Source organism: Callionymus lyra, chromosome 7 (genome assembly GCF_982586985.1).
Source record: "Callionymus lyra chromosome 7, fCalLyr1.hap1.1, whole genome shotgun sequence".
NCBI lineage: Eukaryota > Metazoa > Chordata > Actinopteri > Syngnathiformes > Callionymidae > Callionymus > Callionymus lyra.
Genome location: NC_141824.1, coordinates 7,018,604 through 7,031,266, shown reverse-complemented (window position 1 = coordinate 7,031,266; position 12,663 = coordinate 7,018,604). Strand labels below are relative to the sequence as shown.

Genomic DNA, 12,663 nt, shown 5'->3' with positions numbered 1-12,663 from the left:
AAAATAGCTTTTTTTAATATAACAGAAAATACAATTAAATGCAGGAACATTACTCTATGTATTGTTTGGTCAGAACTGTAACCCTCACTAGTCAAAATAAGAATTAACTACTAGAGCCAATGTTACACACATTAAAAATAGTTATAGGCATGAATTACTTGTGACATAAGTGTTAAAATACTAGATAAATATTATGCTTTTACAAGGGCCAAGTTGCATATTAGGAATGGTTAATGTTTATTTAATAATATTAGTATTAACTCACAACATTTTCTTTAAATGTATCAATACATTATAGTTATGCAAGGTGTGTGATACACCAGTTGTTTCCCTTTGTTAACGTATAATTATTATTTATAAATAAAATAGTATTTTTTTAAATCAAGGTCATTTGTTCAACTATGTATTTAAATATTTTCAATATCTTCATTTAGTGTACAAAACAATCAATATTATAATATTTACAGGTATTGTTAGAGCAAAAAATAAGTGAACGATAATAACGAAAACAATCCTTTGTGTGAAGTTTAATTTAAAAAATAATCTTTAAAAAAAATACTTGCAAACCAAAGCGCACTGCAGGAATTGATCCCTACGTGAGACATGAATGCAAGTATCTGTGTTTTATTATTATTATTTTGATAATTATTATGTTTTTATTCCCTGATATCAGCAGGTGTTTTCATAGTGCATTGTTTGTATTTGGGAGATCACTCGTGGTACTATTTCAGTTAAATAAACAAAATATTATAAGATAGCTAAATGTAATTAACTTAAAAACATAAGCAAATCCTTTTTTTTTTTAAAATTGTTTCCCTAATTCTATTACTTTATATTATGTGTGTCAAATATTGTTATTTAATATTGGAAATTCATGCTCACGTATTATTTTAAAGATATTTCGTGTTAAGCCTCAGATACAAAAGGCTTCTGGAACATAATAAGAAAGTTCTGACGACGGACATGAACAGGTCGAGCAGGTTGGCCTCGAACAAACAATCAGGGTGGATCCCGTTTCAGGACGGCTGGCATGAAATGCAAATATGTCTGACATCTTAGAATGTGGGAAGATGAGTGTTTGTCATGTGTCTCCTGTCTTGATCAGAATTATTTGTCTTTTATGTCACTCCTCTTTTTTTCCAGTCACCCAAACACTCCCTCGCTCACTCCCTGAACCTGTTGTCAGTCGTACTGACGGCGTCTTTCATCTGCTGCGCAGCTCGGCAGGTGAACTTAGAATCACTTTAAACTGATTTACAGTTGATTGAAATGTTTGTTTTCTTGGCACAGATTGTTTGATTCGACCCGATCCTCCTCGACTGTCTCGGAATCCGCCTAACCATGTGCAGCCAGATCCCCCACGACCACCACGAAGACGCCTACGTCGCCCTGATGCGAGGCCTGAGGGAAGTGGACCTCCGGGGCTCGGCTGTTCCCAGCAACCTGGTGCTGATCGGAGACCACGCTTTCCCTCTGGCCATGAACAGCTCCGGACAGGTTCTGATGGCCGCCTCGCTCTACGGCTGCGGCAGACTTGTGGCCCTGGGCCACGAGTCCTACCTGACCGCTGCGCCGGACTTCCTGGACAACGCTCTGACCTGGCTTCGGGGGGACAAGAGCGACAACCTGTCGGTGGGCGTCCACAAGAGTGTCCAAGCGGTGGCCAAGAACCTCAGCAAGTCCCAGTTCCAGGCCAAGGTGGTGGGGGGCTTCGACAGCGCGTCCAAGGTCGGCGTCTACGTGACCGACTCCGACTCTGTGGACGCCAACGCGTTGGTGGGCTTCATGAAAGAGGGAGGTGGAGTTCTGATAGCAGGGGAGGCCTGGAGCTGGGCGGCCAAGCACCCCAAAGAAAACACCCTGATCGGATTCCCGGGGAACAAGGTCTCAGGTGTGGCAGGGGTCTACTTCTCTGAGCACAAGGCCGACTCCGAGGTTCTTCCTGTTCATCCTCACATCCCCTCCACCTGGATGGAGTCAGTGTGAGTGACATGTCTTCTTTTTTATCCTCTTTTTTCCTTTTCGTGTTTAAATCTTTAATTGCATAATTGAAACAGTTTAAACATAATGGTATTTACAACTAACACCTTTATTTCGTTTGGAATATCTAAAAAAAAACGCAACTAAAAAGAAGAAAATAAAAAAATGCCATTCTAACGATTTATGTAGATGTGAAATTGAGGCAGGAAAGAGTTAAAATTAAATTAAAGCAGCAATAGGTAATTTTACAGAAAGTTTTTGGCTCCCTCCAGTGTCAGGACAGTATAACTTATATATGAAGAACATGGTTAATTAAAAATAGCGAGTATTGTACAAACAAAACAGAATATATTTTTTGTAGTGTTGTAGAATACAGTTTAAAATATAATAAAATGGAATAAATGTAAATAAATAAAGTGAGAGATTAGATAAAATAAAAGTTACTCATACATTAAAGTTGGCATGTAAAAATTAATTAACTGAAGTTATTTACACATAAATGAAATAAAATAAATGTATATGAGCTAAGAGATGAAAGAAAGAATTATAAATGACCCAATATTTTAAACTAAACTGAGGGCTATGAATATATTAAAAAGAAAAAAACTGAATAAATACCTATTAAAAATAAAGTAAAATGACTTTTCCTTGCTATTCTGAGACTCCTGCGTTTGTCTTATGTTGTCTTGACCTTTTAACTTTATATTTTATTGAGTATTGTTTTAATTGTTTAAGTGCTTTGTGACCCTGGTCTGGAAAAGCTCTCTATAAATAAAAATGACTTACTTACTATTCATTTAATGAATAAAAGAACATATGAATGATTAGATGAAGAAATAATAATAATTAACGTTCTATCCTTAAAAAAACCCATTTATTTCATCCATGTTCTTCAGAATTGGCAAGAATTTCGAGGACGACCTGGAGTTCCTTCTGAAAGACGTGAAAGAGTTCGACCTGCAGGGCAGGATCATCGCCTCCGAGGTCATGGTCCACGGTCGACTCGCCTTTCCCATCGGGACGACGGCAGATGGACGAGCGTTCCTGGCCGGAGCCTACTATGGTCAGGGACGCGTCATCGTGGCCACACACGACGGCTTCCTGCTCAAAGAGGTCAAGTGTTAGACCTGTCGTTGTCTCACCGCCAAAACACCACTCATGTTTATTTTCATGGATCAAACAGAATCTGCTCCAGTTCTGGAAGAATGCTCTTCATTGGTTGGACGAAGGCCGGAACGGACTGGTCGGCGTGTTGCAATCCCGTCCTTTTGGAACCTTGAAAAAGTGTGGTTTGAAGTGTGAGATCGCGGCGCTCAAGAAGGAGCTGAGCGTGTACGTGGTGCCGTCGACCATTTACTCAAAAGCAGAAGACGTGCTGGACTTCGTGGCGGAGGGCGGAGGTCTGCTGGTGGCCGGGCACGCCTGGAACTGGGCGCAGAAGCGTCGAGGACACAACGTATTGACGGAGTTTCCAGGTAGGATCCCTGAACTCTTGCGTGTTTTTCTTTACTTTCGGAACTGGTACTTCAACAGTTACACTAGTAACAAATGTTAATTTACATAGTATTGTTTTTCAAAATGCCTTTTTTTTAACTAAAATAAATAAATCAATACAAAATATTATATAAAATAATAATAAATTAAAGCAACTAATTGTTTTCCCTTTTCATTCAGTTTTTTCTAGTTATTTTGTTTGCACTTTGTTCTTGTTCTGTTTCTATGAAAGTTAATTAAATTCAAACCATCCATCTATCTAAAAATATATAGAATATAAAAAACGAAATAAACATATAAATTATCAAAAAAAGGACTCTTTTAAAGATGCAAAATGGATAGAAATGTGTAATAAAAACTGCAAAACAATTAATTATCAGCCATTTATCAGGTACTTTTGATTCGCTGGTACTTTTTAAAGTGAAAATTATATTTTTATAATGCATTTAGTTTATGATTAGCGATATGTGACGCTTCTGCCACCTGCTGGCGGATTGGGCGCATTGCTATCAATGATGTTTAATATTTGAAAAACATAATTAATCATACAGATAAAATAAATGTTGGATTATATTAAACTTCAAAACCCATACAGTATGAGTGGAAATCAGCTGCTTTCTTGCTACACATTTAAATTCTGATAATCCTTGGTCATGTTCGAGGTCAGATAGACGTTTTCTTTATTGGCCTGCAGGGGGCGATATTGCTTAAGCGCCTGATGTTTTTATAACATTATCGTGAACGAATACTATTTCGTGAAGATTTCCTTAATAGTCCAGCTGTTGACTTTTCATTGGTGCGTTTTCTAAATCTTCAAAGGTAAAATAAAAAAAACCATTCTAAAGATTTATGAAGATGTACAATTTTCTTTTGTAATGTGTAGCAAATGAAGAAGCAAAGGAATTGATTAGGTAATATAAAAAAAAAAGATGACGCAAGAAAGAGTTCAAATTGAATTAAAGCAGCAATAGGTAGTTTTACAGAAAGTTTTTGGCTCCCTCCAGTGTCAGCTCAGTATTACTACAATATGAAGAACATGGTTATATACCTATATTTCGTGAAGATTTCCTTATTAAACGAGTCCAGCTTTTGACTTTTCATTGGTGCGTTTTCTAAATCTTCAAAGGTAACAAGGTGCTGAACAAGATGGGGTTGAGTTTGTTGGGGACCACCATCGGAGGAGGACTCTACAAGACCCTCGAGCCCAGCAAAGCCCTCACCGACTACTACCACTTCCAGCACCTTCTCCATCGCTTCGCCGCCCACGTGAAGAAGGGAGAGACGCTGAGCAAACACGAGCAGACATGTCTGACCAAGCTGGGCAGCGACTGCGCCGTCTACCTGAACATGAACGCCCACGACTGCTGCAGCTACACGCAGGTGGTGTCGGTGCTCAGCGAGGTCCTGAAGACCTCCGGCATTCCCGCGGTGAGTCCCCCTGGAAACACACTCCGGAGCAGGGAGTGAGAGAAGGGAGTCTTGTATTGACGTGGTGTGTTCAAGGTCACGGCTAAAACCCCGGTGAAGGCTCCTAAAGATCACCTCCTGCTGAAGGTGGTAGCCACCGTCTACAGACACAGTCCACACCAGGATCTGCTCCTGCCGTATCTCGTCAAGAACCAGGAACCCATGGCCATAGTCAAGAACTACAAAGTCAAGATCAATGTCAATACTGGAGGTTCTGTTTTTCTCCTTCTTCTCTCGATAATTTGTGTAGCGACGTGTCTCATGAAACACTTCATAATACAGTGTCTTCTTTTGAAAGGCCACCAGATGGCACTCTCAGTTTGAAACTGATGCCGGGAGTATAGAACTATATTACTGTCATCACAATATTAAATATTGAATTTAAATGTTAAAAATTAAAAAAAATGTAATCAAAATGTTTTATTTAACCGCTGTTATCTCAGGGTCAAAGTGACCCGAAAGCCTGAAAACAATTGTATTGTGTTTATAAATACATGTGCAGCAGTGGAGGTCGTTCACTTTAACCTGGAGGCAACATAAGGGATCATTTTTGTTACCTTTGTTTTCGGGCCTTTGGGTCACCTTGACCCTGAGATAACACAAGGGTTGATTATTGAATTATATATATTTTTTAATATAATTGAATTAATTATTCTATTTTATAATGGAGGGGAATGTATTTGTTTACTTATTTAATTTCATTAATTCAATAATTTATATATTGAAATGTTCAGTTAATTCTTCTTTTGAATAATTGAAAAAAAAATCGAATATATTCTAATGATGTTTTTCCCCATAGAGTTTGGTATTTTAATTACATAAAAATAACCATAATTATCCTAATAAACCTTCTAAATTTTATATTTTTTAATACATAACCTTTTAAATTCAATTTAAAAATGTGCAAAACAGTGACACCAGACAATACTGAATATAAAAGGTTACACATTCAACCTTGAGTATAGAATATTAAATTATATTTAAAAAAAATGTAATGCATTAGAAAAAATGATATAAAACAGAGAAAAGGCACAGAGTGCCATCTAGTGGCCATTTAAAACGAGCACACTGTTTCGCCTCATCAACCCAACGGTAGCGATGTGTAGCTGTGGATGTGTTGTGTTCATGTGTGTTTGTGCGACAGGGCACGGAGAGTGGGTCAGCACGGGTCTGTACCTGGCTCAGGGAATGAAGACCTTCATGTCGATGCCGGCGGAGATCCTCAACAAGGGCTGGCTGGTAATGACACCAGAACATTTACACCTTTACAATATGAGGCGTCAAACTTTATTTTGTGTTTTTTAAAGCAGTTATTATTTTTATTTAGCTGGAATGAAAAATGTTGAATGTTTTCCTGCTACTTGATGGAACATTTTGAGTTCTGTTTGACTGATGGATCCAGTAGATCGGTACTCTGTTGGTACTCTCTGGAGTTCTATTATACTGACATCTTTATATTGAATTTAAAAGACTACACATTTTAAAGACTTCATGTTTTCATTTTTTTGTATTCAGAATATCAAACTCTATGTGTAAAAACACTATTTATTTTATCGATATATAATCTTTTTAATTGCACTGATATTCTTTTGCATATAGAAACCAACAATTAATTTACCGTGTTGTGAAATCGCAAAAATGTGTATTGTTTTCCATTTGCACCACGTCTTTTAAATATCTTTTACACAGTACGTCACTCGAGCGCTCAGACAATGATGAAACACAAATGATCGTTTTCATTGATGGTTTGTGTCACAGTGACAAACGTTATAGTGAGGATGGATGAGGAGGATTTTAATGTTGAGTGAGTCTGAGTTTGGAGAAAAACAAGAAAAAAGATTCAAAAGCAACTTTTTCTTTATTTTATCAGTCAAAAACTTAAGGATTTATGTCTCACTTATAGATACATATAATGACAAAGTAAAGAACATTTAATGGTGCAGCTATCAAATATTTTATTAGCAGAGTTAATCACTTAACATGTAAGAATTATTATTATTATTATTAAATTCAATAAAAGCGAATATAAATATGGCATTTAACTTCATAATAAATGAACCAATGATTTCCTTTTTACTAAACAAATAGAAAAAAGGCAAATAAATCAATAGTTTTCAAGCATTTATCATCATAAGGAAAGAATGTTTGTTCTATTTTCATGTCATAGTTTTTAAATAAAGAGTGATTTTAAGTAGTAATGTGTTGATGAAGCTTCATGAAACAGTGTCATGTTGTTCAGAGGTCAGTAGGTGACGCCATCAGTTTAAAAATGATGTTTCATTAGATACAGTTGTTCAAAACAAAGGAAACAAGTGCATAGACGCCATCTAGTGGACTCTGAAGATAATGACACTGTTTCATGAAGCTTCATCAACACATCACTACCATCTAGTGGACTCTGAAGATAATGACACTGTTTCATGAAGCTTCATCAACACATCACTACAAACTAGTGGATTCTGAAGATAATGACACTGTTTCATGAAGCTTCATCAACACATCACTACCATCTAGTGGACTCTGAAGATAATGACACTGTTTCATGAAGCTTCATCAACACATCACTACAAACTAGTGGATTCTGAAGATAATGACACTGTTTCATGAAGCTTCATCGACACATCACTACAATCTAGTGGACTCTGAAGATATGACACTGTTTCATGAAGCTTCATCGACACTGAAGTCAAACCTGTTTCATGTAAAAATATTTCCTCTTTTCAATTCATTTTTGTTTCAGTCAAAGTAAAATAAACCGAAGGTTAATAAAACGTATTTGATTCAAATCAAAAATGAGATTCAATGTCGTCTTCAGGTGCAAATTGGATGTCAGACGGATTATCTGAAGGGAGGATGTCTGAAGAGGGCGCCGTGCGTCTACGAGAGGTTCCCTGTGGACTCGGAGATGATCCAGGTCAACAACCTGTGGGGGGGCCTCGTCTACCTCGTCGCCCCGGCCAAGACCAAAGTGGACACAGAGATCACGGTCCAGATGGCGGTTCCTGCTCCGTATTATAAGTCAGGTGAGATCGAAGCTGCTACGAGGAACCTTCAATGATCACAAAACTATGGTGTTTCTCTTGACTTTCTCCGGCACAGGTGTGACGACGCTCGACGACTGGAACCTGCTGAAGACGGCGCCGGCCCCCTGGGCCGAGCTGGAGTTTGAGAACATCGTCCTCACCGTCCCGTCCGTCGTCGTGCGGAAGCTGGATCGTCCCGACCAGCTGGCGGAACTCTGGGACAAAATCATGAGAGCCATCGCCGACCTGTCGGCCACGCCGGCCCCCTTCCCCAGGAAAGAACGCTTTGTGACGGACGTGCAGATTTCTCACGGTGAGGATTTGAAATTAAGCCTTGATACTGTAGTAACAAGGATATATGTGTAGTATTGTCCAGTACTTGACTCTGGTGTTGTGATAGTGTAGTAACAAGGATATATGTGTAGTATTGTCCAGTACTTGACTCTGGGGTTGTGATAGTGTAGTAACAAGTAAATATGTGTAGTATTGTCCAGTACTTGACTCTGGTGTTGTGATAGTGTAGTAACAAGGATATATGTGTAGTATTGTCCAGTACTTGACTCTGGGGTTGTGATAGTGTAGTAACAAGTAAATATGTGTAGTATTGTCCAGTACTTGACTCTGGGGTTGTGATAGTGTAGTAACAAGTATATATGTGTAGTATTGTCCAGTACTTGACTCTGGGGTTGTGATAGTGTAGTAACAAGTAAATATGTGTAGTATTGTCCAGTACTTGACTCTGGTGTTGTGATAGTGTAGTAACAAGTATATATGTGTAGTATTGTCCAGTACTTGACTCTGGTGTTGTGATAGTGTAGTAACAAGTATATATGTGTAGTATTGTCCAGTACTTGACTCTGGTGTTGTGATAGTGTAGTAACAAGTATATATGTGTAGTATTGTCCAGTACTTGACTCTGGTGTTGTGATAGTGTAGTAACAAGTATATATGTGTAGTATTGTCCAGTACTTCACTCTGGTGTTGTGATAGTGTAGTAACAAGTATAAATGTGTAGTATTGTTCAGTACTTGACTCTGGTGTTGTAGTATTTACAGACCACATGACTCTTGACAAAGGCGTAACTGCAATCATTTGTTTTCGTACCAAAATATGTCCAAACATCAGCTTTAAAAACTTCTGGAGTCACTGTATCCTCTTGTCCTCAGTCATCGCTGGGATTACATTCTGTGGAGCACATTATGACTCCTGCCATCTAGCGGTTGCAAGTTTAATGGCAACACAAAAATGAACAGACGCCATAAATATTTGCATGTAAAATGTTCATGTTAATTAAAAATATATAATTTGATTATAAATAATATTTTAATCACAGTTAATTAAAATAGAAACCATACTTACTTAAAAAAATACTATGGTTAACCACAAAATATGATTTTAAAATATACAAAAATACAAATAGCAATAGAAATATTGCATTATTTAAGTGTATTGATATTTTCTGACCTCCTAGTGGATACTCATGAGAATTCCAGTTCATCCTTCACACAACAGAAGTTCTCTCCATTCTTGTTACTTTAAATCAGAATTTCTATATATTGAGGAAAACGCTTCTGTGTCTTTAAACCTGATGGTAAATAATGAGAAGAAGTTTTCTAACAACAGGTACTAAATATATTTAAAGGAGGGGTAGGCGATCTTGAAAATGGTTAGAGTGGGAATTTCAAAGGTTTAACCCCATTTCTTTAGACTCTCCCCTTAAGCCACGCCCCCCTCAGATTAGCCAACGAACGAGGAGATGGTTAAGAGTTAACCGGTCGTACCTCTTCAGGTCTGATGCATGCTGGGTATCCCATCATGACTCATTCGCACACGGCCGCTCAGCTGGTGAGCGTCGAGCACATGACGAAGGTCGGTCTGTGGGGCCCCATCCACGAGCTGGGCCACAACCAGCAGAGAGGATGCTGGGAGATCAAGCCCAACACCACGGAGGGAACCTGCAACCTGTGGTCGGTGTACGTGCACGAGCAAGTGTTCGGCATCAACAGGGACAAGGTGAGGTCGTTGGTCGTCGCAGGTGTTTCACGCAGGTGAGGCTGAACCTTGTCTTGTCGTCGCAGTGTCATCAAGCCATTCATCCGGCCAAACGCCAGAGCCGCATGCAGGGATACATCAAAGGAGGCAAGAACCTGAGGCAGTGGACCATGTGGTGCGCCCTGGAGACCTACCTGCAGGTGGCGCCAACAAAATACACTCATCGTTACTAATACGTTGATCTATCAACAACTTTTTTCAAACATATTTTTTTATAAATGAAACAAAAGTGAGATATTAAATAAAAACTCTCATTACAAATTAATCATATTTATGTCCATAAAATGTATTTAGCGTCTTAAAATTACATGATTATAAATAATTAAATGTACTTATTATATATGCAGGAATAAATAAATGTCTGACTCAGTAAAAAATTCTCAAAACAAATACATTAATTAAGATTTTCCTTTGTCCAAAAATTATATACGCTTGTTTATTTATACATTTTTTATTTTATATATTTGTAGTTATTTATTTCAGATTTTCTTCTTTTTGTCTCATTCTCATTTTTTTTTCTTTTATTTATTTAGTTTTTTCTACTTTTTGTCTTTTATTTTTATTTTTTTCTCCTTTTTGTCTTTTATTTATTTCAGTTTTTCTAATTTTCGCCTTTATTTTTTATTTTTTGTACTTCTTTTCTTTTATTTATTTCAGTGATTCTACTTTTTGTCTTTTATTTATTTAATTTTTTCTACTTTTTGTCTTTTATTTATTTAATGTTTTTTACTTTTTGTCTTTTATTCACTAATTATGTATTTCTCTAGTAATATGCAAATGTCGTAGGTCTGCATTGATTGGTCACAGTGATGTCATCGGATCAACTACCACTACCTTGACGAGCATCCTTCGCTCTGTTGCGATTGTTCCGAGATCAGCGATCGGTTGCTTCGGTCTGTTTCAACGGTCGAACTGCCATTGAAACTCAAAAATAAATGAAACACTACAAGTAGAAAAACAGTATTGAATAAAGAGAAATGTATAAATAAATCAAGAATAAATAAATGTTGAAAATAAAATACATAAAACCAACAATTGAATGAAACTGTTTAGATAAAGAAATGTATACAGAGAAATATCAACATTCTTCGACCAAAAAAAGTGTTTTTTGCAACATATAAATATTTATCCACACTTTAATAACTTAAATTCTATATTTATTTATTGATAATTATGTCTTTTATCTTTCTTCAAGGTTTTGCCTCTTATTTTGACCATCTTGTAAAAACTTGTCTCCGGCAGCTCCAGGAGAAGTTCGGCTGGGACGCCATGAAGAAGGTTTTCGCCGCCTACTACAAGATGAAGGCGTTTCCGCGCGACAACAAGGGCAAGATGAACCTGTACGCCCTCACCTTCTCGCAGGCCGTCAACATGAACCTGTGCGACTACTTCAAGGCCTGGTCGTGGCCCATCGAGGCGGCCACGGAGAAGCAGGTCGCGGCCCTCGCCGCCTGGACCGACTACCCCATGACCAAGCTGTGACCTTCGCACGCTCAGTGACCAGGAACCAAACTTCTGTCACAAACGAGGCTTTTACGTGACGAAAGTTCATCTTAAATCATTAATAATAATTGAACTGGTTTTTATTGTTGATTTATTTGATGAATTGTTCAACAGGGTGTTTTTTTCGAAGAACGTGAGGAAGTGAAAATGAAAATCTCAATTATTTGAAACAGCACAAATTTAAACATTTTTGAAATACTCTGGTTTAATAACGTTTTATGCACTTAACAAGTCACTGATTTTTCATCAATCAAGAGCAATAAATCTTTTGAAACCTCAGCTGTGTTTTATTTTTTATTGTTTTATGACAGATTTATTTCACTTTTTAAGGTTTAAACTTTATCATTTTGTAAATTCTTCACATATCTAGTGAAGAATCACATTATCATTAGCATGAATTATGTTAATGTTAGCATAACTCATGTTTGCATTAATATTAATCACATTAGCGTTAGCATGAATCATCTTAATGTTAGCATAACTCATGTTAGCATTAATATTAATCACATTAGCGTTAGCATGAATCATGTTAATGTTAGCATAACTCATGTTAGCATTAGTATTAATCACATTAGCGTTAGCATGAATCATGTTAATGTTAGCATAACTCATGTTAGCATTAATATTTTTCACATTAGCATGAATCATGTTAATGTTAGCATAACTCATATTAGCATTCATATTAGTCACATTAGTGTTAGCATGAATCATGTTAATGTTAGCATAACTCATGTTAGCATTAATATTAATCACATTAGCGTTAGCATGAATCATGTTAATGTTAGCATAACTCATGTTAGCATTAATATTTTTCACATTAGCATGAATCATGTTAATGTTAGCATAACTCATATTAGCATTAATATTAGTCACATTAGTGTTAGCATGAATCATGTTTATGTTAGCATAACTCATGTTAGCATTAATATTGATCACATTAGCGTGAGCATGAATCATGTTAATGTTAGCATAACTCATGTTAGCATTAATATTAATCACATTAGCGTTAGCATGAATCATGTTAATGTTAGCATAACTCATATTAGCATTAATATTAGTCACATTAGTGTTAGCATGAATCATGTTAATGTTAGCATAACAGATGTTAGCATTAATATTAATCACATTAGCGTGAGCATGGATC

The 12,663-nt window shown here is 36.9% G+C and overlaps 1 protein-coding gene across 2 annotated transcripts; it reads left to right on the top strand.

The window, feature by feature from the left end:
• The first annotated feature begins 1,143 nt into the window (after positions 1-1,143).
• LOC148074958 (TRPM8 channel-associated factor homolog) lies at positions 1,144-11,798 on the top strand. Of its 2 annotated transcripts, none has more exons than XM_087796403.1 (12): positions 1,144-1,227; positions 1,291-1,982; positions 2,877-3,093; positions 3,164-3,455; positions 4,601-4,902; positions 4,978-5,152; positions 6,086-6,180; positions 7,757-7,964; positions 8,041-8,277; positions 9,754-9,977; positions 10,043-10,156; positions 11,259-11,798. In XM_087796403.1, exons 2-12 carry the CDS (start codon positions 1,342-1,344, stop codon positions 11,496-11,498), a joined length of 2,745 nt encoding a protein of 914 aa, XP_087652529.1. In that variant the 5' UTR covers positions 1,144-1,227; positions 1,291-1,341; the 3' UTR covers positions 11,499-11,798. The 2 variants fall into 2 exon arrangements, with proteins under 2 accessions (XP_087652529.1, XP_087652531.1); XM_087796405.1 differs by having other exon boundaries at positions 1,162-1,223.
• Positions 11,799-12,663: the final 865 nt, after the last annotated feature.

Excerpts from the sequence above, each read along its gene's own strand:
- LOC148074958 (XM_087796403.1), top strand. The coding sequence starts at position 1,342 with ATGTGCAGCCAGATCCCCCACGACCACCACGAAGACGCCTACGTCGCC. Across the intron at positions 7,965-8,040 it reads TGCTCCGTATTATAAGTCAG|GTGTGACGACGCTCGACGAC; the intron begins GTGAGATCGAAG and ends TCTCCGGCACAG. Across the intron at positions 9,978-10,042 it reads TCGGCATCAACAGGGACAAG|TGTCATCAAGCCATTCATCC; the intron begins GTGAGGTCGTTG and ends TTGTCGTCGCAG.